Consider the following 27,483-nt stretch of genomic DNA (forward strand, 5'->3'; position numbering starts at 1 on the left):
GATACGTCGGTGAACCTCTTCAAATCGGAAATGGCGTATCTTGAACGGTTCTGTAGATAGTGTTGTGTGGAAACTGGTATCTCTCTGCACGTGTCCTGGTTTTCCTTATATTTGCTGCGCTGTTAGTGAATAAAGTTAGATGAAGTTTAGCGCTAGTCCTGTGTGGTCCTCTCTTGTGTTCGTCTTGGTTGCGCTGCTGTTCTTTTCTTACAATTGAATACACCTATGTTTTATTTGACCACTGTCTGTCAGCCTGTAGTGCCATCAAACAAAACACAACCTGGACTGCACGTAAAAGCATGGGGAGTTCTGTTATGAGTGACTTGACCTTCCTTAGAACGGAACACGCGTAGCCTGTGCGACCCCGCTACATGCTGTCACTCCATGAGTGTGGTATTTTATTCGCTAAGACAAATGCTTTCCATGGATGGATGGATGGATGGATAGGAGCGCCCCCTTTGAAACGGGGTGGTGGCAGTTGCCACCATGCTCAGCTTTTCTTTCTTTATTATTTTTTTTGTTTACTGTGTTGGCAATTCTCATTAAGATTCTCAATCACCTTTGGCCTTTGATTGCCCGCCATCTATTGGCCTGCACTGCAATCAAACAACACAGTGTTGCAGCCTTGCCTGTATAACACATTCTCTGCTACATTTTCACAGTGAGAAGCAAACAATGATAATGCTGGTTCAGGGAAGGCCAAAGGGTTGCTAACTGGTCTTTGTAATATATTTGTTGTATGACAGTTCTCTTTAGGTGTACCTAAGTCAAAATTATCTCTTTTTTTTTTTTAACTTCAATTGCTCGACAAGCAGCTTCAAGATCTTTGCTTAAGGCGTGCTTGCTATAGATTTAAACCGTGCTGGAATGACTGCATGCATAATAAGGCAAACAAATGTTTGCCCTGGAAAGGCAGTGGTCCTGTGGCTTCAATCTCTAGACAAGGATAAATTTTCCTACTACTTTCAATCTTCTGAGAAAGCTGTACGTAGTTTTCCTTTGTAGCCATATGTCTGCACTCAGGTGGACTCAATAATTACTTCTTTATTATTCTAATCAGCTTGCATAGTTTTCAGAGACAAATTTACGTCTTGTGTCATAGTGTTGTGTCACATCACAAGAACTACAGTTAACCATAATTTCATGTGTAGCATATAAGCTGCTCACTTTGAGAAGTGCGACTTTCAGCTTACTCTCTTCTTTTTTGCATCACATCAAGGGAAATGCTTATGAAAATGGATAGACGAGTTGGCTCACATAAGGGAATTGTACGCTCTGCAATAACTGACTAAATTGCGCCATATGTTTCTTGTAACTGGTTAAAGGAGAGTTCCAAGTTTACTCCAACCGCACGACACTTCTCCTTTAATCAAAGTCATCACTACATAGCGAAGAAACTGTGTCCAGTCACCAGTTCGCCGCAAAAATTTTTACTGAAGGCGTAGGTCCACACACTTGGCAGTGAACAAACAGAGAAAGATGATGCTCAAGTGACAGTTGCCCTCCTCAAGGCGCGTTCACACTAGGCCGACGATCGGCCGATTTCGGTCTGGCGATGGTCGGCGGCAGCGATTTTCGTGCCGTCGGCGCGCCTGTCACACTGCGCAGACGCCGACCGAGCGCCGATCGTCGCCCGACGAGCACATCGCCGTCGCGTCGGCGACATAGCAGCCGTCGGCCGACCCGCGTGTCACACTCTGCCGACAACAGCGCCGACCTCACGCCGACGTTGTCCTATTCCGACAGCTCGACGCTGCTGCTTCGTGCGCGCGGCCCGTCTGCTAGCCCCGTTGCTGAAGGCGTCGTGGAAATCGAACATACCTTTTATTATGGGACGAGTTGGCAGTAAAGCGATGTGAATAGTAGGCCTTTTATTACAGCACAGGCGACTTCCGAAGCGCCGTCAGCTGCGGAGTCGATACGAAACCACCTAGGCCTAGCGACGACTAGGGCAGCCTGGGACCAGCGCACAGTTCGTCGCCCGGCGTTGCCGCAGGCGGTGTCGTTGCCGAAAGATCCACTTTTGCACAGGCACATTATCGTTGCTCTAATCTAGGAAGCATCCTTTCTGGTTCACGGCTGTTTCGTATTTTCTTGTGCGAACGTGAAGTACCGTCTTTGTCAAAATTAACCAGGCTGCATGGTTTGCTTCTAGCTTGTATAGTGAAGCCCTTGTGGCTTTCCTAACGATCAAAAGGTGTTGGAAGGTAAGAAGACCCCCAGTCCTTACCTTTCACGAACATTTCAGCTTCAGGGAAGCTGTAAGGGCTCCATTGTACGAGCTAGAATCAAACCATGCAGCCTGGTTACTTTTGACAAAGACTGTACATGTTTACGCCGAGCATGCCGGCCGGCCGGCCAGCCTGGATCCCGTCTGCCGGCGTCATAAAAACGAGCTGAAGAGTGTTCTTGACGTAAATATTAAACCCTGTGATAAGAAATGTGAAAAATGTTTCATTTCTGAGGATCGCTGATCAATACTGAGCTGTTGGCAAAGGTAACGACTGTGATACGAGCAAACTTCTTCCCACAACCGCCTCGCAGCTGCCGCTGGCTTGACGTTGGGGTCCGGCTCGCCTTGCGCCCGCTCGCTTCATTGCTGAAGACGTCGCGGAAATTTACCATACTATTATTTTATTGTGAGATGATGCTGTTGACAGTAAAGCGATGTGTAGAGTAGGCCTTTTTATTATAGCTCAGGCGACTTCCGAAGCGCCGGCCGCTGCGACTCCGATGCGAAAGAGGCTATAGGCCTAGCGACGACCACGGCAGCCAGGCAGTAGCAGAGCCCGCCGCCCGGAGCGCCCGCGAGCGGTGCCGTTGCCGAAAGCTCGAAACATAAGCAGGCATGCTTTATCGCTGCTCGAGCAGTCTTTCTGACGACAAGGCGATCTTGTCTTTTCTTGTGACATTTGTACACCATCCCAAGCAGCGCACAGGCACTGCTGCACGGCGGCGAAGTGCGACACCGATTGTGGGCGGAGCTTGGGTACAGCGGCGCAGCGATGTTCACCGCTCCGTGTGTCCCTACTTGCAGTGGGGCGGCAGTTCGCAAGCGACGATCGGTGCTGCGCGTCGGCCAAGTAGTCATATGGCGTGATGAATGTTGCTGTGCGAGCATTATTTGTCTACATAATGATTGCACTTCGCGCTGTGAGCTCGGTACTCGCTTTTGGTTGGCGAATGTTTTCGCTCGGCCACCGATCTGCCAAAGCCACGTCGGCCGACAGGTCTCGTCAGCATCTTTGGTCGGCGACGTTGTCACACTAGGACGACGCTTGAACGTTGGGGGCGTCGTCGTCGTCGTCGGTGCAGTGTCGCGTCGCGTCGGCATCGGGGTCTCGTCAGCCTAGTGTGAACGCGCCTTCATCGACATTTTCAGACACAGTGCCGTCAACATACCATCACAATCCGAGCAAACACCGTCACAAAAAGTACCTTATGGAGCACCAAGCCATAGAATTATAGCAACACCTCTGTAAAACAGTCTGACGGCCGTGCAGTAGAGATCGCTTTGCAATTGCTCAGGACACAGTCTCAGAAAGGTCACATCGCATGCACATCTGTTTTTAAGCACAATACATACACACATGAACCATGATCAAAATCGGTGACGGCTATGTCGCAGAAGCAACATAGCGCGTTCGATCGCGATCACCGAGTCGGTTGTAAGACAATACTGTCAGCTCAGAGTAGATGATTACAGAACTCAGCTTCGAGGGTTTGCTCACCGCTACTGCTCGCGGTGAAGTTTGCACAAAGTAGCTCAACCCATTGCGTATAGGCAGGCAGACGAAAGCCTTCGTAAAAATGTTTACAGCAAGCGCTACAGCTGCTCCAGTACACGAGCGGTTCACCTGCGATGCTTTCAGGTAAGTGCGCAGACAACATCGCAAAACAAGAACCTCTTGACGACACGAGCAAACAATATGCGCTCGCATCTCCGAACGTGTCCCTGTGTAGTGGATTTCAAGAAAATAAAATGAAGATGCAAGAATGAAGTTTTATGATGGCTCAGAGAGCAGCTGTGGAGCTCGTGTGAAGGTTTAACTCAGGATACCGTCCTCCAGAAACACGAAAAGTACTCAGAATGCACGCCAAGTCTAACTCAATATGGCCACTAGTGCGGCACTTCACTTTCCGGGCAGCTGTCCTCTGCTGACTTCCTTGGAGCCCCAAGTAGTCCGCTGACTGGCCGAGCCGAAAGACGAACACATTGCTATGGCGATGCGGGCAGCTTTCTTACTGGTGGGCGGAGCTTTCAGGCTGCCCGAGAAAAACTTATGTCGGTCTGGAGTCTGCAAGTTGTCCGGGACTGGAAATTGAATATGACCAGTGGTCAGGGCGCTCGGCTACTGACCCGAAAGATTCGGGTTCGATCCCAGCTGCGGTGGTCAATTTTCGATGGAGGCGAAATTCTAGAGGCCCGTGACGTTAAAAAACGCCAGGTGATCAAAATTTTTGGAGCCCTTCTCTACAGCGTCCCTCATAGCCTGAGTCGCTTTAAGATGTTAAACCCCTATGTGCCATAAAACAAGCAATGAAATCGTCTTTGTCCTTTGTCTATTTATGCACTGTGGCTTCACGAAAATGAACTAAGGTGCCCAAGTTTTAATGCTTGGCAGTGCCGCTGTCAGAGGTGATGTGAGATGAAGGCCCTTGTGCAGAGCGACCCTGGCTTCAGGACGACCTGGACGCCTGGATCAAAAGGCTCGAGAAGGGGCCTGTACATCGGTGTGCAGCCATCTTTGTCGACAACAGTGGTATGGATGTTCTGCTGGGTGTGCTGCCTTTTGCTCGTGAGCTGCTGGGCCGAGGCACCAAGGTGTGTACGCACCCGTTCCCCGTACATGCTACGCGGGGACACCCTGTGACGATAGTGTCAGTCAGTCTCTTTGGTGCAGGTAGGTCCAGGAAACAACAAGCTCTTTTTGGTGGGCTTGTGGATATGAGCAGAACTGCTGCTGCCATCACTGCTTGATGTAGCTCTCTACTGCCGCGCTGTTCGAGTGAAGGACTTTAGCAACACAGCCATCTGGCATGCTTAAAAGACATCAGTTCAGTACACTTTGATCGGTTACATCAAGTCCAGGGGCACATATGTACTGAGTGGCATGTGTAAAGAAGCAGTAGCAGTGGTGGTTCGAATCTCAGAGGGCCTGTGTGAATGATGCTTAAAGGAGGCTTTGCCACGTTGCTTAACATAGGGTAAAGAAATGTTCAAAGCGCTGGCAGTTGGAGCCAGAAGTGCCGCACTTGCAGCTGGCCATTTTTGTCACAGATGGCGGCAACAGTTCTGCAGTGTCCAATGGAAGAAGACTAAATCCCATCAAGGTTTCTTGTCGATAAGATATGATAGAAAAAAGTGCGTGAAGACAATGACAGGACAAAGAACCACAAGGACAAACACTATCCTTCGATGAGAGCTTTGTCCTGTCGTCATCTTCAAGCATTTTTTTTCCACCATGCATATTAACCAACTCACCTAACTTTCTCTTCCAATCAGGGTGAGGTAACATAAGAGGTGGTATATTTCTATCAATACTTGTTTTTGCTTTTGTTACCTTGTGCTAGTCAAAAATCCTTTTTGCACTTTGAAATGGCCTGTTCCCAGAGTACTCGGCTGTTGTTGATTTGCTGACCCTCAGAGGCAGCCGAAGGAGCTCTTGGAATTTCACTATGCTGCTGTAACTGGAGCTGATTTTCTGGCAGCTGTGTTGGTTCCTTCCAGGATTCACTGGCACCCAAAAACATGTTCAGCCCTGTCATGTGGCAGTCTCTACCTTCGTCCAGTGCATCTTTTGGAGCTACTCTCTGTGAAATATTCTATTTCAGACATTCGGGTGTCCCTGGAATGGAACACCTCTTGAAATGTCTCTTGCTAGCATGTCGTCTAGATCGTCATCATCATCATCAGCCTGACTGCACCCACCGCAGGACAAAGGCCTCTCCTATATCTTTCCAATTAACCCTGTCCTGTCCTAATGTTTACTGTCATCTGCTTAGTGTCTAAAGGCGTTCTTGATGTAGGCTTGCATGAAAAAAAGTATTCTGAGCAAAGCAAATCACAGCCTTGTATATATATTATACCTAACATCTTTCAGAAGTACACTGTGGTAACACCAAACCACAGGCAGTATACACAGCCCCATACTCACCCTGTTCAGACGGGCAACCTTCTCACATGCTCACATGCACCACTCATGAAAGTTGTTCCATGTGTGCTGCCACTCCTGTTGGAGAACTTCGTGTGGGTGGAACAAGTTTACCTGAATAAATATTATTAGACAGCCGCCGTGGTGGCTCAGTGGTTATGGTGCTTGGCTGCTGACCCGAGAGACATGGGTTCGATCCTGGCCACACTGGTCGCATTTTGTCACCACCGAAGTGCTAGAGGTGCATATACTGTTTGATGTCAGTGCATATAAAAAGAACCTCAAGTGTCAAAATTATCCAGAGCCCTCCAGTACGTGTCTCTCATAGCCCGAGTTGCTTTGGGATGCAATACCTGATTAAACTAAACTAAACTGAATATTGTTAGTGACATTACATATGTGATCTAATTGAGGAAGCTCACCTATGCCGTCATTTTAGTTAAACTGTGTTCATGTTTGAAACACTAAAAGGGCACTCAGTATAGTAGAACCTCTTATGGTGAATAGGTCGTGAATTTGTAATAGCATTTCGTCTGAGATGCATATTAGAGCTGCACAATTTGGTCAGCAAAAGGACGGCAGTTCAGATGATACTATCTAGAGGCAGTGAGCAGGGAGGAATGTTCTCAGAAGTTTTAGTGCTAGAGTTTAAGCCTGTTAGCTTTGTCTTTTTTTTCTGCGGCTTGTCTGATTGTAGTTAGTCATTTTTTGCTTGTTTGATTTCTGCTTTGCAGTCCTTCTGCTTTGTTGCTGCTTTTAATCACTGTTTTATGTCTGTTCCCCACTAGTAAGGTCAGTGAGTGATGTATGTATTGATAATAAATAGACAAACATCTTCATAAATATCTCTTGTAGCTATTCCAAGATGTTCATTTATCATAGATGCCTACTTCATCCAGTGAGCTTTGTTGGGAGTTGCAGTTACAAAAGAATTATCGAAAGCAGCAACCAAGTTGAAGGAAAGAAATACAGAAACCAAACCAACAAAACAAACACAAAATATGTTGAAAATGAGCTAGCTTAACAGTGAAAAGGAAGCCCTAAAAGACAAATTTACAGAGCTGAGTGGTGAAAAAGGTTGAACACTCACGTAGTGAGTCCGAATTGTTACTAGTGTTAGAAAAAGAATTTGAATACATTGAGGTGACAGTGATATTCAGCAATTTATTTCCTGTTGTAAGGAGGTCTGTAAGAGATTGGTTCTATTTGAGCATGAAAATTGTTTAGTAGAACCAAATTGTTTTACACATGTAAAAAAAAGAAAAAAAAAAGTCTTACAATCAGCCTGATGAGTTAAGTCCAGAAGCCAAGGCAAGACCTGCCCTTGCCTGATTCAGTGTAGAAAGTATCCACATATCCGTTAAGTAGCTGAGTGAATTTTCTGAGTCCAAAAATTCTGCCTTGCACGATATATCAGAATCACATTGGGAACCGTCAGGCACCTCTTAAGAATGCGTACATATTCACGATCGGTATTTCTGACCCTGTGGAGTCCAAAAGTTTGATTTTTGTGGACTAAAACAGACACCAGCTGTGCTGGGGAGATTGTTTTTTCAAGCCAACGTAGACGTGAGTGGGCACTGCTGTCACAAACAACTGCCTCACATGCGGTAGGCGTAGGGTTCGATCCCCTGTGCTGTATAGGAGGTATTCACTGAGGCCACGCTACCAAACAGCGCGAGTGTCGTCGCGGCTAGCACACCATGTTGGCAGTCATTTCGTGCCAGCTCGCGCAGTGTTAAGTACGCCATGAGGTACCCATCCTATGTTGTTAATGATCCGTAACATCTTTGCACGTTGTTTAATGCATCAACGTCCACTTTTCTTTGTGGAATACTTTGTGTGCATGAAGTTTGCTGCAGAATTCTGTGCTGTGATATGAAACCGAGCTGCCTGTTCAGTGGCCCCTCTATCCGCAACTCGGCAGCAAAACTGCACTGCATGCAAGAATGTATATGGCTTGCAGCTTTTAATATCACTTGGTAACTGTCTGGCTATTTATGGAGGACACATCATGGATACACAGCACATTTTTAATAACCCAGATTACAAAATTGCTGCCGCAGAAACTCTTATTTTCAACAGCTTTAGTCCGCAATCTGCTGAAGCTTCACAGATATTGTTTCAGCAGAAAGGCAAAGCGTCATGGCTGCCTTATTTATGTGACAGAACGATTGAGCAAATACAGCACAGACGCAGCAAGAATGTTTTGCAGTTTTGATTGCAGCAATGTATTGTTGCTGCGAATGCACAAGACCTGAAATCTAGGCCGGTTCACAGCAACGTGATGTGCAATGATTTTGTTAGATTCAGTAGTAACACGTCACTTTCAGCAGATAAAGGTGACAAGTTGAGCTTAGCTAAGCAAACAGACACCTCAAATTACTCACCCTTCCAAAAACGGTACTTCGGCCATTGGCACCCTCAGTACGGATCATTAGGCTCACCCGCTTGTCAAGCATTTGCACACTCTCATAGATTTGTACGCTTTAATCTCTTGGTCTGTCAGCAAACTTAAGCCTCTCGCACGAGGTGGGCCTCCATATCGGTGAACACAATGCGCAGCAACAGTCCTGTACACCGCACACCATGCCGGCATCTCCGCATTCCTATGAGTAGACATTTTCACAAAGTGCAACCTTGAAAATTGAAAATTGGTTTTGAGGAAAGGAAATGGCACGGTAAGGGAAGGGAGGAAGGTGGGAGTGAAAGAAGAAAGAGAGAAAGAGGTGCCGTAGTGGAAGGAATTTCAACCCCCTGGGGATCTTTAACCTGCACTGACATTGTACAGCACATGGGCGCCTTTTTGCGTTTCGCCTCCATCGAAACGCGGCCGCTGCGGTCGGGTTCAAACTCGGGTCCTTCGGCTCGGTAGACGAGCGCCTTAACCACTGAGCCACCGTGGCAGGTAAAGCGAAACCTTTTCAGTGTGCCCACTCTTTTCTGTTTCGTGGCGTATCCACTCAGTCACACAGTTTTATGGGTCGGACAAAAATTATCTGTGACAAGATGCAAAATACACACACATTTCACAGATCACCAGCGAGCTAAATGCTGCAGCTGGATGCGGTGGCTCTGCGTGTGACCACCAACATGCCGAATGTCGCGCTGGTTGCTGATGACGTCATGTGAATACCTCCTGTACAGTGGTTACAAGCTTTCCCCTGGCCTGATGCTCGGCTTCATTGGGGTGAAATGCTTGGGAAATGGGTCTTTAATAAGTAAAGAAAATTAGGCACATTGGTGTATATTCATTATTCACAATAGTGCGTCAAACACAGACAAAAGGGAGACTAGACAGACAACCACATCTTGTGCAAAAAAGGGCCATAATGGGCTTTACTGCACAAGGGAGATTTCTGTCCCTTGCAGACACATCTTCCATTGAGGGAGGGGTGAAACAAGGAGATTGCAAACAAGGCCCCTGTGGGGGATTCTTAATGGACTCTGTACAGCATCAACTTGACCAGCCTACACTACAACGAACCCTAGGTGCCCAGAAGAGAGCTGCAATTCTATATGTCCCTGGCATCAGTGGTACTCTGCTTTGCATACTGCGCTCGTAATATGCATGTGCCAGCTTGAAAACTGAGTAGTCAGTTGATGCAAGTCAAGGCAAACTGAAGAAAGAAGTATCCAGGTATAGTGTATGCCATTCCATGTGCCGACTGCCCGTCTGTATATATCTGCGAGGCAGAGGACTATGAGTAAAGACTGCGTGGCCGCCAGAGCGACATCAGGAACCATCGTGCAGATCAGAATGCCCTTGCCAAGCACTCAATATCTGCCACACATAGTATAAACTAAACAGAGGCACTTGTGATCTCAAATGAAAGGGACAGAAAATTACGGCTCTGTCTTGAATCGTTGATTATCCAGACGAAAGCACATATGCTTAACCGCAATGATGGGAATTTGCCTCCATTGTACACAAGATGATTGGGTTCTTTCATGTGGCATATTTAGAAAGCAGCTGTACTCGTTTTGCCTGGTCAGCGCCGTCTACTTTCAGCACATGAAAGGCGCTACCTTGGGCTTAAAATCGAGGCAGTAGGGCAGACTGGCTTGGGTAGGCTCGGCTATTTGTTCAATGTTGCCACTCGAATTAATGGCACGCTCTTCGTTGCCATCGGGGTGGGCTGCAAAGAAGAGCGTGCAGTCGCATTGAAAACAGAACAGTGGCAGCCAAGGCTGCTGCCATGACTTAGACAGCGCTGCGCTAAGTGCCGGGCAGATGAGGGGACATTAAGGGGCTGCAGCCAGAGGTGCTTTTTCCAGTGCACTTCCAGTGGGTTCCCTCTCACAGTCTTCACTATCGTCGTTGCCCCATGAAACTTTGTTCTCGCTTCGTGGGGCGCTCGTACACCGGTGCGGGCCGGTGTGTGCATCACGGCACGTTCACATCACCCGCAGCCACGTCGCACAGTTTTGTAGTATTGGTGATGTGTAGCAATGTGGACTTGACGCAAGCTTGACTTGTGACTTAGATGTCTGATATTATTGCTTGCAAGCTGAACATAGGAAATGACGAAGTTTGTGATTTTCGAAGCCGGTTTTTCGCAGTAGTGACTGCTCGGCTATTGTGACTGTTCGGCTATTTGGACCATTTTTCAGCCCCTGCTGAGTTCGAAAAACTGGCTGGCAACAGTGGATGGTGTGCCCCACGAGGGGCATCAGGGATGCTTGACAGGGGACGTTTGCCTGTGCAGGTGCTGCTGTGTGCCAACACGCGTCCCGCGCTGAACGACGTGACCCACCAGGAGCTGCAGATCCTGGTGCAGCGGGTGGCGAGCAGTGTGTGCCCCCGCCTGGGGGACGCCCTGGCACAGGGACACCTGCAGGTGCTCGACTCGGGCCAGAGCTCACCCTGCCTCGACCTCAGGTGGGCTCTCATCTGTCACAGCTGCCACACCTGGTAGGACTTGCTGTGTCGATCTGTGGAGGTAGTCAATGCAGGGCATGCCGTGTAATCAATGTAGTGTGAAGAAGCTGGTCATCAGTTTAGGACTTGTCCTGTAGATCAATGCAGATATGTGATGCAGATAATCGATTAAAAGAACGTCTTGCTGGGCAAGTTGGTAACTGTTCATCTTTGGTTACAGGCGCGAAAAAAGACACAACACAAGACAGAAAGATGGGCGCTCCGTCCCGTCTTTCTGTCTTGTGTCTTTTTTCGCGCCTGTAACCAAAGATAATCGATGCAGGACTGGCCATGTAATCAGTGCAGATCATCAGTGTAGGATTTGCCGTGTAGATTGTTCCAGATGTGATGCAGATTGCCGATGTAGGTCACTCCGTGTACCGTATTTACATGTCTGTAGGTCAACTCAAATTTAAGTCGACCCCCCATATTTTATGTCGAAAAAAAAACAAACAAAACTTGGTGGTCACTTAAGCTACACCTTTAATAGTATAATGCGATAACATTATTTGGTCGCCACTGCCACTTATCGTCAGCCGGTGTCGACTGCCGCACGTGGGCATGCCCATGGGCATTTTCTCTTCCAAAACGAAAATGGCACACTGAACTAGTCACTTAACTACTCGTCCAAACTAGCACTATCATCCTCACTGGCGCTGCCGTTGATCGCTGCTGTGGTTCCGCAGCACATCGTTCTAACGTCGTCGTCCAATGAAATCCCACACTTCGAAAACAGCCGCACCATGAAACCGCATGGAACAGCTGAAACTTTTGCCTTGCTGCAGCCGCCACACCTGTATCACCCGTTCCGAGGTGTCGAACCTGCGGCCCGGCGTGCAGTTGTTCATTTCTTTGGCGTAAAGAATGGCAGCCATCTTGAATGTAGCCATTGAATGAGTGCCGGACACTTACTGGACCCGGAGCGTAAATGACGATAGACAAAGCACTTGTTAAAAACTGGTAACACGGGACGGGCAGTTGTCAAATGTATCAGAGCCAAAGGGAAGCTCTCCTCAGCTCTTCTGCCAGGCACCAATACTCCCTGGCACTGCGGTTTTAACAGCGGCCCTTCCATCAGTTGAACCATCGACGCTCCCTTGAGCGCCGATGCGGATTTGAAAGTAAAAAAAAAAAAACTTGGGGGGCAAGAATGCAATAGCGTAACCGGGCCACCCCTGCTTCTCAGCAGCCGCAATTGGCAGCCACGTACGGAGTGGGGGTTCTGTATGTTGTTAGAGCAGGTGCTCAAGGCCAGCACCAAGAGTGATGCAAAGGAGCCCCGCAGCAAAAATGCAACCACGCTGTAGCATCCCTGATATCTTGTTTGTTTCACCTTTATTTATGGTGCCGTGCTTTGGTTTCGATTGTAAGTCAACCCCCACTTTGGATTTTCGAATTTAAAAAATAGGTTGACCTACAATCGTGTAAGTATGGCAGATCGGTGAAGATGCAATGTAGATTGATGTAGGTCGTCAAATATAGGACTTGCCATGTAGATCGATGTAGATATGCGATGCAGATCATTGACGCAGGAATTGACAGTTTTGTGATATCCGGCTTTCTGTAAGCCAAGTGCGCAGCACCTTGGCACTGCAGCTGTGGTCACCGTTTAGTTGAGTAATACTTCCAGAACCGTTTAGTTCCTTGGTAACCATAGCACAAGGCCCATGTGAAGGCTTGTTGCCAGCCATTTCATAGATGCCAGTCATTTGGAAACTGTCTCAAACCTCGGTAGTTGAATGCAATTTGTCTGCAACCAAGGATGAAGCCCAAAGTTAGTGCTGTGCTAGGGCAATCACTCCAGCATAGAAGATGACCAGGATGGCTGTGCTAAAGCAGGGAAAAAGCTGTGTTCAGTGAAAGCCCGAATTGGGGGTGGTAATATTCTGCAGTGTTTATGGGCATTTTTCAATTCAGATTCAAGATTTTCACTCTGAATCTAGCTCAGTTTGCATCAACTGCTTCTTGCACAACTCTGCAGTTATGTGGCACAGGTTTCTGTTGAAGCCATGTGCTTTCATCAAGTGCAGTGTTAATTTCAGTTGTTACTTTGTTAGGAATGTACCTGAGGAATTGCCACGAATGACTGTCTGTTGTTTGTGTTAAATCCGAATTTCTTTCATCTGGGAAAGCATTCGGCTCTTTGACTCTCTGAGGGTAATGGTCTCTTGCTCACTGACTTGAGAAACAATGTGCAACCGGGCTTGGTTTGACTGAAATTGCATTTTACATTTGAATTTCACAAAAGCGAAATCTTCTGCACGCCCCAAAAAAGTATATTTACGAAATTGGCAGAAAGTAGTAGCTGGCCTAACCTAGTTGTGAACAATCAAAAAGTTCCTGTATTTATATAAAGTTCGCCAACTTTTACTGCTTGCTCATTTTTGATAGTAGCATCATTACCTTTGTCACTCAGTTTGTAAGTGCCTTAAAGTCTTCGTAAAGCAGTAATATTTTTACTGTTGTAATGTGACCTTTGCTTGTGGCCACATGGGTCCTGGTTTGCGTCTGCTCCAAGGACATGATGCATCAGTAAGGTTTCAGAATACATAACCCAAACTTTGGGTTTTCACTCAACTTTGTCTGCAGCTGTCCTGTGGTAGCTGTAGGGACGGCCAAGTTTAAGAACATGGACTGGTCGTGTTTTGGTAGTATGCTGTGTGTGGTTGGATAGCTGCATGTTTCAAGGAGCACCACTTCACCTGAAAAGTGCTGCTTTCATTGGTGAAGACTGTCACGCTTCAGCGGTGACACACTTGCACAACTCCCAACACACGGGCTCCACGCCAACAGCCTCTATTGCACTTCTTCCTCCTTCCTGCGCTCCCCCTCATGATGATGATGACTTGACGATCCACTAGCGTCCTCTCGTGACATCACCCAGAACTAGACCCTCCGCCGCCACACTGCCGTAACAGGTCTCTCCCACCTGTTAGGACAGTGTGGCAGCGGAGGGACTAGTTCCGGGTGATGTCACGAAAGGACGCTAGTGGATCGCCAAGTGTGGCCGAGGCTGGCCGGAAGGCCAAGTCCCTGGCCACTTAGTTGCCCGGGTGAGGAGGTGGCCTATACTACAGTTGATGCCAAGCCCGCTCCATTAGGCTGACGGCCGCCTTCGCCAGTTCTTGCAGCTGTGGGTGCATTTGTCAGAGGACACGGGCCACCTTTTCAGAGTCTGGTACGTCGCCGCCGAGCCACTCGTAGTAAGCCGATATGGTATAAATAAATTCTTTCAAATTTTCCTCCGAGTGCTGCGTCCTGCTGTCGAGCTCCTCCTTCAGGCGGCGTTTGGTGTCGATGGAGGCAAATTCCGCGCTGAATGTGAGCACAAATTCGTCACCACAGCTGTTGCTGTTGCAATGCGGCCGGCACAACCGGCACAATGCGGCGGGCGGGCGGGCGGGCGGGCGGGCGGGCGGGCGGGCGGACGGACGGACGGACGGACCGAATGGGTGGGTGGGTGGGAGCGCCCGCTTTGAAACGGGGTGGTGGCAAATGCCACCATGCTCAGCTTTTCTTCTTTATTTTTTTTTATTTACTGTGTTGGCAATTCTCATTAAGAATCGCCACCATCTTTACCTACGGTTTCCTACAATTCTAACCTTATGTCACAATTCCTACAATTCTAACCTTATGACTTGGCGATACACTAGCGCCCTCTCATGACATCACCCAGAACTAGGCCCTCCGCCGCCACACTGTCCTAATAAGACTCAGTTCCATTCACTTTGCATGATGGCATTAGCTAGCATGCATTCAGCGTCAGTGGGAAAGGCTATCGTTATGGGGGTGACAGTGGTATAACTGAGGTTATACAAGAGTGAATGACACTTGAAAGTCAGGTGCAAGCTGTTGATAAAAGAAATCTACATTGCTGCTGTGTTGTGATGGCGTATGCTGGTCCCGAGTGCTACGCTGTGTACCTGGTCATGCCCAGCTTTGTGATGTGCTTGGTGTTCAGTCAAACTGTGTGGGCTTGCGTGCGTGCACTTGTATTTGTTCCTTTGGTGGTAGTGTGGCGTAAGCCTTTGAAGCACACAGTGTGCACCAACGAGCACCAGGGGTTGGTGGGGAAGGGCATTGCATTTCCATTCTTGTGCAGCCGTATCAATGTGGAGGTGGCGCGGCGCATGCGTGAGCTGGGCACGGACCTGGTGGTGCTGGAGGGCATGGGCCGCGCAGTGCACACCAACCTGGAGGCACACTTCCGCTGCGAGGCCATCAAGGCAGCCGTCATCAAGAACCACTGGCTGGCACAGCGACTGGGCGGGGCCATGTTCTCTGTGGTCTTCCGCTACGAGGCACCACCCGAGTCACGCGAGGAGGTTTGTGGGACCTCATCACTCGTGCACGGACTGTTGAGAAAAGGAAACTCTCCGTTCTCTGGTCTGGTAAAGGGGCGAAGTAGGATGGAGAGTGTAATAGACTGAAAGAAACTAATACGAGACACCTGCCTCATTTCGTCTAGCACATTAAAAAACTGGGGCTCACAGAATTATTGCCATGAAAGGGCTGGTTTTTAAGGCTGTGTGAGCGATTGCAGCTAAGACATCAGCAAGGCATGTCTGCATTAGTTACAGTGAGAGGTGCAACGGTGGTCACTGTGACGAACTTTTCTGAAATGAAACAGCAAAAGTCGCTCTGATGAATAAGGGTAGCTTTACTGTGAAAGGAGTGCTAGCATCACCCCCCTCAGAAATTTGACATCTGTGTCCAGCCCACCTCCACCATCCAGAAGCACTACTGCACTCCCTAGCTAAGAGGCTGCCCACCCACCCACTGCTGCCCTCGTTCCAATGCCGCTCTAGTCGTGATGCGATTGTTATTTTCCTTATGTATTTGAAAAGTATTGTGCAGTAGAAATTCAGTGATTCAATCGTGGCTGATACAAAGTTCAGTGCAATACAAAATCCAAAATGTTCTCTGGTTGAAATGTATCCTGCACAGTGTGCAGAACTCTTTGTGTTCTTGACACTGTCCTACACCGCTAGGGATGATACAGTTGTGAGTTCCGCCGCCTCTGGTGGTTACAGGTTAGGAAGGCCTTGGCGGGTCTTGGATTTTGGCAGCATCCTGGGGGCGATAGAAGTGTGGAGTGGGGTTAGGACGCCTTGCACTCTATGCATGGCCCCGACTGCGCTGCTGTCACATAATTAATGCTGTCACCGCTGGTCGCACGATGCACATCTGTGAACACTAAGTGAAGGGAGCATTCTCACTTTTGCACCAACCTTGATGGATGCACACATGTTCGCGGGGTCAGCTTTCCAACCATTACAGTCCAGCTCAAGTACATCGAACCTGCACATATCGAATTATTGCTTGCACTGACTAGTTGGAACATCCCCTTGAAAAATTCCGTGCAAAAGTATAGCACTATTGTTGGTGTTTATCGAACTCGCATACAATGGAATATTCGACACATTGAACTGTGCGCTGCGCCTCTGCAAGTGGCTTTTCTCCTAATTTCAGTCTGCTGTCACTTTTCTCACGCTGAAACGGGTCAGCTGTGCTGCCATGGACGATTGTTGGCAGTTGTAGCAGTGTGAATCCGCATGTTGAGGTGAACATGGGATCTGCTTGAGGGTAGCCTTTGGTCTCTTGCACTTCTTTTCCACGGCACATTGCTTTCATGGGGTGAAGCGAACCTAACCAAAGTCTTGCGGTGGCCGTCGTGTGGCGCGCATCGCTGACAAAGGCATTGCAGAAACCAGCTGGGCCTTAATTTTAAAGAGGTTATTTTATTTCTTCGGCACTGGTAATACGATCAGACATTCTATGATAGGCACTGGCTTGATGCCAAAGCACCGTCGCTGCTGGAAGTGCTCAGAGCAGAATGGAAAGTAAAGATTTTAAAAATGCGCACGCAAACAGCAGCCACTGTGGGATGCGGTGAAAAATAACGAGACAAGGGGAACAGAAAACCAGGCCAACGCCATTTTCAGGTAGGATAATGTGAGCTTGTTTCATGGCCTCAGTCTCCAGCTCACTTTGAGCATAGTGCAATAAATGCTCAATTTGCAGTTATGCTCTCACTGAAGGAATATAGTATTCATTGTTTCCATGTAACGTATACAGTCGAGCCCGCTTATAATGAACCTGGCGGTCACGCAGATTCTGTTCATTATGCCTGATAGTGAGTGGACTCTCCACATAACAGCCGAAAATATTAAGTTCACCAAAAGTGGTGTTTATTTCTTAAAAGAGCTGTGCTATGAGCTTCTACTTGATCAAAGCATATCCTTCCACAGCTTTTTCCAGGCTCTCCAGAGCAGTCTTACACCTCGCAGAGACCCTGCTGCAAATGATCCGCTTTAGAGACAGCATATAAATAATCGTGACCAGCGGGTGAGGAGTCCAGGGCAGCTGGTGGCAGGTCAGCCACATTAATCAGATTCCTAGCGTTAGAGCAGTGCTTGTACTTGGCGTTCAACGGCTTCGTCAGAGTATGCGACTCTGTGATGTTGTGGTCCACAGGAGCGTTGTTGACAATACAAGAAAACATCTAGCCAGCTATGCATCAACAACGCGCTGCCACAAATCTATGCGCGTCTGATCACGTGTCTCTTCGAGAGCTTCGTCTGTCCCATGCAAAGACAAAAGTAGCGCAGCACTCTTGGCACAGGTTGTATCAACTGCTCTGTTCGCTGTCTAATGCTGCCTGCAAGTGGCAACAGTGCAAAAGATGGAGCAGACGGCACAGGCGGCGCATACCACGTGTCCATCATCGCCAGCAAAACATTCTCAAATCACTGCTGTCAGTTGATCCACGACCATGGGCAGTAGCTTGGCTTTCGACGATGCGCCTGTCTCACGCCCACTGCGCTTCTTCTACCTGTGATGCTTTGCCCAGCCGGCAAACACACAGGCAATGATTTCCCTCGTAATCCATCGGCTCAGGCTTGGCCAACAATTACTTACGGTTTCAATGCTAGCTTTTCATTGCATTCTTGGGTCGATATGTTCTTTCTGAAGCGATGTGGCAATGGCTGACAAACGCTCTTCGATCTTCATGTTTGCTAGAAGTGCAACCTCTTCAACTTCAGGGGGAGTTTACGCACCTCCTCATTCGCTATAACCGAGTGGTGCGGCCAAAGTTGTTCATTGTACCCGAGACGAATTGCTATTGCTCTGGTGCATATTTTGACGGTAACAATGCACTCATTCATAGTAAGTGAGCGTTCCTTATATTTGTGGCCGTTGTAAGTGGGCTGGACTGTATACAGGGTGTTTCACCTAAAGTTTTTAAAAATTGGCTTTTTGAGTTAGGAGAGCGCTTTTTCGGCATAGCATTGTCAGTGGCGTAGCTAACACATGCAAGCTAGCACGCAGGTTAACTAATATTGAATAGTTAACTTTCTAACTATTACTATTGGACTCCTCAATTATAGAGAGCCATGTTATGCTAAGAGAGCCATGTTACGAGTGTGCCTGTTATGCAAGTAAATACAGTAATTGCGGTGGGCTACACGCCTCTCAACAATTAAGGAGCCTAAAAGTAATGGTTAAACAGTTAACTATTCAATATTAGTTAACCAGCCTGCTAGTTAGCACGTCTTAGCTGCATGCATTATGATGTACTACGCCGCTGACAATGCTGTGCCAAAAAAAAACGCTCTCCTAACTCAAAACGGCCTATTTTTTAAAATTGTGTAAGGTCTTAGGTGAAACACCCTGTATGTGGACGCACCTAGCATGCTCACATATTTTTATCAGGGGCATTTCTGTGTTGAACTTATGATAAGGCAAACAAATTTTCTGGTCCCTTCGAGTTAGTCTTAAAGGGGCACCGCGATGATTTCCTCAGTACCAGTTAATATCATTAAATAGATTCATCATGCTTTCCAGAGACCAGAGCAAAAAGAATTATCGAAATCGGAGCATGCAAACGAAAGTTATTCCTCTCTGAAAATTCGAAATGAAAAGCTCAGACGAAAACGCATTTCACTCACCTATTTCACTCACCCAGTACCGAGATTGGGCGCTACCAATCAGAACCGCGCCTAGCGCACACGCAGCGGAAGCGGGCATGCAGTTGTTGCTTTGTCGGTGCTGTAGACAGCTGCGCATTTTGACGGCGTCTTCCCCCCGTGTACGCGACGCCCAGGGCAGGGGTGACTAACGACAAAGGAAGCTCCCCGAAATTTCTTTTTTAGTCGCACTGTAAGGCTGTCAGCGGTAGCCCTCCTCCCCCCCAAACTCGACTCCCGTCTCCTGTCCGGCCTTTCTCATCACAATTTTGGGCAAGGTGTGTCGACTGGCTTTTTTTTTCGCTGCCGTCTTGGTATGGTCACGGCCAGTCTCAACGCGCGCGCTTTCTGGTCTGAGCCAACGTTTTTTTGAACAGCGCTGGCCGCCACGAAGGTTTGAAGCGGAATGGAAAGTGTCGCCCCTAGCTGTAATCTTGTTAGTTTTCGTTCGCTTTCCCTGCTTCTTTCCAGTTTTTGTGGCATGCGAAAAGCTTTCAGTACTCAGAGACATAATATTTTGGATCCATTTCGCAAGTACAGTAATCCCTCGTTATAACGAAATCGCTTTACTCGAAATATCGCTTTATTCAAAATTTCTTCCGGTCCCGGCCCAAACGCATGCATTTTAAGCCGCATTACTCGAAGCGCACGAAGAGCTTGACCCGCTTAGAGCGAAGTGGCGAGCGGAGCCATTGCCGCCGCCGAGCGTAGGCATCGCCGCCGTGGCGGCGACCCTTTGTGCATGTAGTGCCAAATTAATACCGCCGACGAATTAGACTCATGCAGGCATAGAACAGACCACAAAAGTACCAAACCCACGATCGATGACCTGCCTAGTAACCGGCACCAAGAGAGTGCCGAGTGTCTTCTGCTAAGCGGGGCCAAATTCCATGGTGCAGCACGCCTGAACCGTTAATCTCGGTCGGAAGCGCATTCCTGGTGTTCCCCGTGACAGAATCTACACGAAAGTAGAGTTTTCCTCGCGCTTTGCGATGCCAGAAAACCGCGGTGTCTTGGTTGCGGAAAAGTGGCCGGTCATGCTCGATTCGCGCCATTCGACTAGACAAACGGTCTAAATGCGTGGTAGGGTCAGTGAATTTTGTTGTTACGGCGGGGACACGTGCGAAAAGCGAGTGCGATTCACCGCGGCGCGAAGTTGCAAACGGCGCCGCAGCGTCCGATTGCAGCTCGCCGCTTGCGTCCAACCTGCGTCAATGACGGGCCGCCCGCGGCAAACACGACGACGGGAAGCGGGAGCCAACGCGAGCGCAGAGAGCGGCAGCGTCATGATGACGTAGCGTGCTGCTTTGAGCCGGGCCGGCCTGCCCACGGCTGGTCTCGACGCGCGCGAGCAAGTGAGCGAGCGCGTCGAGACCGGCCGTGGCCTGCCAGCCTTGATGCCGGCCGCCGGTGTTTGAAAACACGATAGTATTGTTTGTTCAAGTTCATAACAAGCCTTGCGGGTAGAGATGATGACTGTGATATAAGCAAATTTCATTCAATAGCCGCTTTGCTGCTGCTGCTACTTGGTGCGGTTCGCCTGCCGTCTGCTGGCTCCGTTGCTGAAGGCGTCGCGGAAATCTAACGTATCTTTTATTATGGGACTGATTGACAGTAAAGGGAAGCCGTGTATAGCGCCTTTATTTGAGTGCTGGCCCGTCCCGAAGCGCTAACAGCTGCGGCATCGATGCGAAACCGGCTAGGCTTAGTGGCGACCAGGGCAGTCAGGGAGCAGCACGCAGTTTGTCACCCGGAGTTCCTGCAGGCGGCGTCGTTGCCGAAAGCTCCACTCTTGCACAGGCATGCTGTCGTTGCTCGAATCTAGGAAGCAGACTTTATGGTAGCATGGCTGCTTTGTATTTTTCTTGTGCGAACGTGAAGTAAGCCGAAACTGCCGGCCTGTCGATCAGCCTGGATCCCGTCTGGATCACAAAAATGAGCTAAAGCTTGTTCTTGATATAGATAATAAACTCTGGTATAAGAAATTTGAAAACTGTATCACCTTTGAGGATCGCTGACCAATATTGAGTTGCTGGTAGAAGTAACAAATGTGCTACGAGAAAATTTTGTAGCGAAAGCTACATTGGCCACGAACTTGCAATTTCGCTGTGGCAGTGCTCCGAGGAGGCACAGAGACCGACCTTGAGCCGTTGTCTAGCAACCGCCGCAGCTGGCGGACGCCGCTTGGCGTCATCCGCCAGCTTCCTCGCAGTTGTGGCGCAATTAAATCTCGACTGTTCTAGCTTTTTTTCGAGCGGTCGCTTATATCGAATTATCGCTTATAACGAATTTTTTCGCCGTCCCGCTCACTTCATTATAACGAGGGATTACTGTATAAAGGAACAATATGCAAACTGGGCGCCCAACCAATGAGAAAAGCAGCGCCCTATCTGGATGCCACCTCATTTCCGCTGCCGCAAATGGCCGCCGCGTTGCGACACCATCGGCTCGAAACAAGCATTTCTAGTGAAGATTAAAATATCAAATATTATGATTTCAGTGATCTCATTGCGCGTTCAGGACTCACAATGTCCCTTACTCTGCATACAAAGAATAAAGAACCCATGCTTTACGTACGTCGCAGGGCACCTTTAACGGTGTGTGCTGCACAGCTTATCTAACAATACCAATATCGCATCATGCCCCTGGCTTCCCTAGTTCATTAGTTTAAACTTGGGCAGAGTGTAAATTGTAGTTAGCAACCAGCTAGCTGTACCTTGCATGCCAAGAATACTGACCTTAAGAACCGAATTCTGAATTCGGCATACTTTTCTGGGTTTTTTTTTTGTTTTAGTTTTTTTCTGTTTGAACCGAAAAGTCCAACCTCTACTCGTAAAGTACACAAAAGTTGTTGGTATTTGCTGCATTAGAAATGCAAGCGACACAATAATATTGATGTGCAATGCGGAAAACTCGACTAAATGAGCTTTCAAATGTGCATTTTTGACGTTCAATATTTTGAACCATGATAAAGAAAATTTAAAACTGGTCTCACCTTAAATATTGTTATCGATTTTGGAATATTATCTTGCCCCCTAAAATCAAAACTGTTCCTTGTTCTGTCAACTGAAGGAAGTGAATGAAGAAAAACAGAGAGGAAAGCTGTGAAAATTAAGGGCAGAGTGGTTTCTTGGGCGAGTTGGTCCGTGTCTTTTAAGCGCAGGTATATTTCAAAATTAAGGGGTCCGCTTTTTGCGGGACAGCTCACTTACCTGTTGACAGGGCTGGCAAGGTGATGGATGTGTTGACCAATTTGGGGCTGCATTGGCCTAGGCCAGAGCTTTGAAAGGATGATAATTTTCAGCTCTCTATCTTCAAGGTGGCTGCCGTAGCTGATGAGCAAGTTTTCAGTGGCCAAAATTCACAATTGATTGGGAGGTTTGAATAAGCTCTAGACATGGTGTGCCCAGTGCATGCTATTTTGCTTGGTGGGAAGACAGCGCAAAAACGACAACCACAGGGGAGGTCTGGTCCTCCCCTGTGGTTGTCGTTTTTGCGCTGTCTTCCTACCAAGTATGAATAACCAACTAGCCCAGCACCATGTTTTATTGTCATGCTATTTTGGGTTGAAATTGTTGAGTGAATGTGAAGTTTCACAGCTCTGGCTAATTCGCTTCTTGGCTGGGCTGAAAATTTTTCTGCATCCCCCATAGATTAAACACAGTTCCCAGACAGCTGAACTCCTCTGTGTTATTATGCACATTCATTAAAGTTTTTTTGAGGCTCAGCAAATAATCTCTGTTCAAAGTGGGATAAAGTTATAACTTTATTAGCATTGATTTTCAGTCTTTTTTTTTGTCTTCTGTAATGATTTGCATTTTTTTTTTCATGCATCTTTTTTTTTCTAGGAGTCTGCATCGAGCACAGCTCCCGGCAATGCTCCTCACTGACACCAAAGTGCCAATCTCGAAGTTGAGTTGCTGTGAGACTGAGAATGGCTCGCCCTGGCGTGTAACGCCTCTTTTACTTTCTTCGTGTGATCTCTTCCGTTTTTTTCCCAGGACGACCAGACAGAGCAGAGAAGAATACTGAGGCATGGATTCTCTAGACTTGCCAAGGTGGCATGTGTACCTTACTTTTCTGTAGCCCTGTTGGCACTGTATATAGGCCCTGTACAAAGCGTGGACACTGTTTGTACATAGGAGAGACCAGACGAAGAACACTGCCTCAGGCTGGCTGATGTATTCTGTGTTTTTAATGCAGCGACACGCACTGCATTCAACAAATAAAGCACGACGAAAAGACGTTTCCTTTCGTGCATGTCCTCAGCTACTCTGTGTGCCATTCTTGCAGTGACAAATCTGCATCTTCTAAATCTTTTTTACACAGTGGAGAGCAGTTCTTCAATATCTGTGGAGAGGGTCTCACTATGGGTGTGCAAATATCAAAAAATTTGGTTGTAAAGCAAACGCGTACAAATAACAATAACAAAAATTGCTTGCAAATTGGATACAGCAGTGGTTCTCGACCATGGGTGTATGGGACCCTTTCGGGCTGACCCTAGTAGTGCAGGTTGGGGGTAACTCATATGGTCTCGACAAAGAATGGAAGTGTACAAGCTCGTTAATTTGGAAATCCCGGATAATTCGAACTGCCGGCAAGATCACGGCCAATGCTCAAGTGAGTCTATAGCATTGGACGCTCGCTAATTCGGAATAGTAGTAGTAAGTGGATGTAATGTCCAGCCAGGGACTTTGGAGGAAAATAAATATTTAAAGGAAGGGAAAATGCCTGTGACTGACGATTAACACCGCCGCCGAGGAGAAAAGCAGGAAGTTCAGTGAATGGGAGGATGAGGAGAGGCAGGAGGAGCCACAGTCGTAGCCAGTTCCGCGGTGCAGCCATGGACTACAGCAAGCATGGACTACAGCAAGGGAAGGACCCAAGTGCCTTTGAAGCATTGCGGCCAGCAGGAAAGTAGCTCACCAGCGGATTGGCCAGTAGGGCCCAGACTCCGGCAGCTGGCAGTGAGATTCGCCTGATAAGCGGCAAGTACAGGACACTCATGGAGGAGGTGATCGATCGTCTCCACCTGGTGTTCGCAGGGTGGGCAATCTCCTGTGGACGTCAGGTCATGCCTGTCAGTTGCTGTCTAATGGGCAGCTTTTAATGAATACTTAACAGTTTGAGAAAGTCTTTTCGTTGAAAAATCGCTTTCAATGTCTATTATACCATGGAGCATAGCTATTGGAGTACACACACCGAAGAGGGATAAGATGATGAATCATTTGAGACACTTTATTTCGGTACATGTACCAATTTGTTTCTACTGAGTGCTCGAGATAACCTGGTAAGAAAATATCTAAAAAGGAGCTCAGTTATTAAGGGCTACAAAATAAGCTTTGTTATATCACTAATGGTCTTGGAGCATTTTGGTTATGGTGCATGCGATAAATCGAACATGAAATGCAAGATATCCTAATGGCTCACACCGGGCATATGTATTACGTGTCACATAGTGTCTTCAGATGATGTTAGTACAAGATGTAGACAGGCAGAGAGGTTCTGCCTTCTAAAGAACGGGCCCACGAGCTATGGTCTCGCTCCACGAGTGACAAATCCAGTCTTCTAAAAACACCGGTTTATTCCGGATACACAAAAAGCACTTTGCGAGGACACAACATTGGACAATAACATTACAATTTCATATAAACATATTTTAAACTGTTCATGCCTAAGAAACAATGGACCGTACAAACATTCTCACAACAAGCTAGCAATTTAAAATTTAAAGGAGGAATATAAACATGCATCTTTCAGAAATATAAATGAAGGCACAAACTGGAGTCAAAGAGCAGAAGTTGTAATGGCGAAGCGGTAACGGCATTGAGGGCCGATTTTATGGGAGGGACTAATTTGAGCTCATGGATAGTGGCAGCTTGAAGAAAGCTGGCGTATTTTACTGTGATGAACTTCACTCTTCTTCACATTATATAAAGGCTACTGCACAATCCAGAATGTGCTTCTTTTGCACAGTATACCTCTGAATAAAGTTGTTCGCGATGTCATTGAGATTTATTTTGCGGGCAAGCTTTTTGTACCCATCGAGCAGTGCTATGTGATTTGATCTGGTCTCATTGTTGACCTGAGATACACTGTGACGCGACGGAGGCACGAAAACGATCTCTCTCAGATGTGAATGACATGACCTGAATAGTCAAAGCAATTTTGACTAGCTTCGCCACCTTGGGCAAAAGATCTCGCAGCTGCTCACCGTTATCGCCAGAAAGCATCTCAACAACGTCCCGAAATGTCTTCAAGGGTGTATTGCGCTGACTTGCAATATCTATGAGCATACTACCACGGCTGCTTGATGCAAAGTGCAAAGCGAGGTGCGGCCAGCCACGTCGCGCCACCGACAATGGGCGAGCGTGTCCTGGGGGAGTTTACAGTTGCGACTGCTGTTTTCGGTGAGGGCGCCACTGTTCGGGGACAAGTCGCCCGGTTTCCCCGGGGTAGACTCCCGAAGCACGCCTTGCTTTGTCGTGTCCGAGCGCGTTTGCCTTACGTTCCTCGTGTCTGCAGTGCTTTCTTTGGATTTTCTGGTGTGTGCGTGAGTGAGCACGTTTTCCTCGTGTCTGCAGTGCTGGATTAGATTTTTTGTGTGCTCGTGAATCAGTGTTTGCCTCGTGTCTGCCGTGCACGCTTCGGGCTTCTTGTGCACGTGTGTGTGGGGGTAAGTGACGTGTACGGGGCACGATGCTGTGAGATATCGCGAGTTTCCCTCCGAACTGCAGCGTCGAGAAGCGTGGCAGAAAATATCGCTCGCCAAGAACTGTCAGGGAAAGGAAGCAAGTGGGTGCCAAGCCACGGGTCTCTGGAATGTTCATTACATTTTACAGAGAATGACTACAAAAAGGAAGGTCAAGGAAGGTTCTTCGTCTGTGAATGGTTCCTTCCTTTTTTGTATGATGGGCCAAAAAAGTGTCAAGCTGCTGGTTGAGGTACTTTCTGGTTCTCTCGGCTGCAGTTGCACTTATAAAACTCCACAACTTCAGCTATATTGATTGTTTTTTTTCTATAAATTGCAATAACTTATATATATAAGAGCCAATATTCGACGTGACACGAAGCGGAAATTACTTTGTGTGACCAGCTGTATGTGTCCGTCTCATTCACCGTCTACATGTGGTCGCGAGAAGTGAATAAAAATCGGGAGCACTTTGAAGAGTGCAGAGGCAAAAGCCTTTGACCGCCTCTGTCGCTGCCCTCTGCTTGGCAACTGTTGAAGATCGTTTGGCGACTCTTGCTGCTTAAACGCTTCCATTCGGCATCGCGAGCGCGTTTCCTAGAGGGCGACATTAGAGCGCTCACGTGCGGCACCCTTTCTCGACCAACGTTCAGGGAGCAACTGAGAGAGCTCTGGGTGATACGACCATTGCACAAACTTGTGACGTCATTGCACATACGCCGTTTATATACCACCTGAAGATTGCGCATGCGCAGTGTGTGCGTTTACTCGATATCATTAACTAATTGTCATTACTGTCCGTACATCTACTACTACACCATTAACTATCATTACTGACTATTCAAGTAACCATTCTTACCATCATACTGATGATTGAGAGGTGCTGCGGATGCAAGGACGGACGGACACTCTGGCGAGTCATGACCTATGGCTTTCGCCTTAAAAGTAGACTGAAAGCTTCAGGTGCATTAACGCAAAATTCTGAGACACAGCCGCTCGCCCGGTCGCGCATATATTGTATAGGCGGCCGTTATGGACAGCGTTCAGGCATACAGTGGAAGGGGAATTCCCACGTACCTGCTGCAGTGATTTGTGACATAATTAGCGCTTTCAACGACGACTTAAAAATGCAGTGTTCAATGAGGAACTAGAAAGCACACTGTTTACGCCCTCACACAGTCGGCACCGGGCGTACCGGCGCAGCTGTCCCCGCCAGTTGGATGGATGGATGGATAGGAGCGCCCCCTTTGAAACGGGGTGGTGGCAATTGCCACCATGCTCAGCTTTTCTTTTTTTCTTTTTTTTTTGTTTACTGTAATCGCCATCATCTTTACCTACGGTTTCCTACAATTCTAACCTTATGCCACATCTCTGCTTTTCAGCCACCAATCCTCCAATCGCTTTTTGCTAACTTCCACTGCAGATTTATTTACATGACCATTGTTATCTTTAAGGCAAGGGATGTTGACACCATCCCTTTCCATCTTTAAACCCTAGGGTATCAGAAAGAGTGACTGTGCCTGCATCGACATCCGGATGGATACCATCACATTTGATTATGAGGTGTTCAATTGTTTCCACAGATCTACCACACACTGCACATGTGTCACCTTCTTCGTTAAATTTCTTTTTGTAGCTGCGCGTTCTAAGACACCCTGACCTAGCTTCAAAAAGTAGCTAGGGCACTGCCTCTTGAGTTATCATAAAAAAATTCTTTCTTCATCTGCCTTTTCCAGTATCGATATA

The 27,483-nt window shown here is 47.7% G+C and overlaps 1 protein-coding gene and 1 long non-coding RNA gene across 2 annotated transcripts in view; one reads left to right on the top strand and one right to left on the bottom strand.

Annotated features, from left to right (window-relative positions):
- The window catches only part of LOC149345201 (4'-phosphopantetheine phosphatase), a 163,971-nt gene extending 140,900 nt beyond the window's left edge, over nucleotides 1-23,071 (top strand). The window contains exons 14-17 of the mRNA XM_089546510.1: nucleotides 4,668-4,825; nucleotides 10,865-11,037; nucleotides 15,179-15,401; nucleotides 22,895-23,071. Coding sequence (XP_089402636.1) covers nucleotides 4,668-4,825; nucleotides 10,865-11,037; nucleotides 15,179-15,401; nucleotides 22,895-22,936 — 596 coding nt within the window. The 3' untranslated portion in view covers nucleotides 22,937-23,071. The remainder of the gene's footprint in view (nucleotides 1-4,667; nucleotides 4,826-10,864; nucleotides 11,038-15,178; nucleotides 15,402-22,894) is intronic.
- LOC149345202 (uncharacterized) lies at nucleotides 14,915-26,949 on the bottom strand. The gene is made up of 3 exons (XR_016283259.1): nucleotides 26,815-26,949; nucleotides 23,973-24,104; nucleotides 14,915-15,431 (listed from the first exon to the last, which is right to left on the bottom strand). It is a non-coding gene; the product is annotated as an uncharacterized LOC149345202 (long non-coding RNA).
- Between the last annotated feature and the right edge of the window lie 534 nt (nucleotides 26,950-27,483).

Source organism: Amblyomma mixtum, chromosome 5, assembly GCF_055824585.1.
Source record: "Amblyomma mixtum isolate Tamu chromosome 5, ASM5582458v1, whole genome shotgun sequence".
Classification (NCBI taxonomy): Eukaryota; Metazoa; Arthropoda; class Arachnida; order Ixodida; family Ixodidae; genus Amblyomma; species Amblyomma mixtum.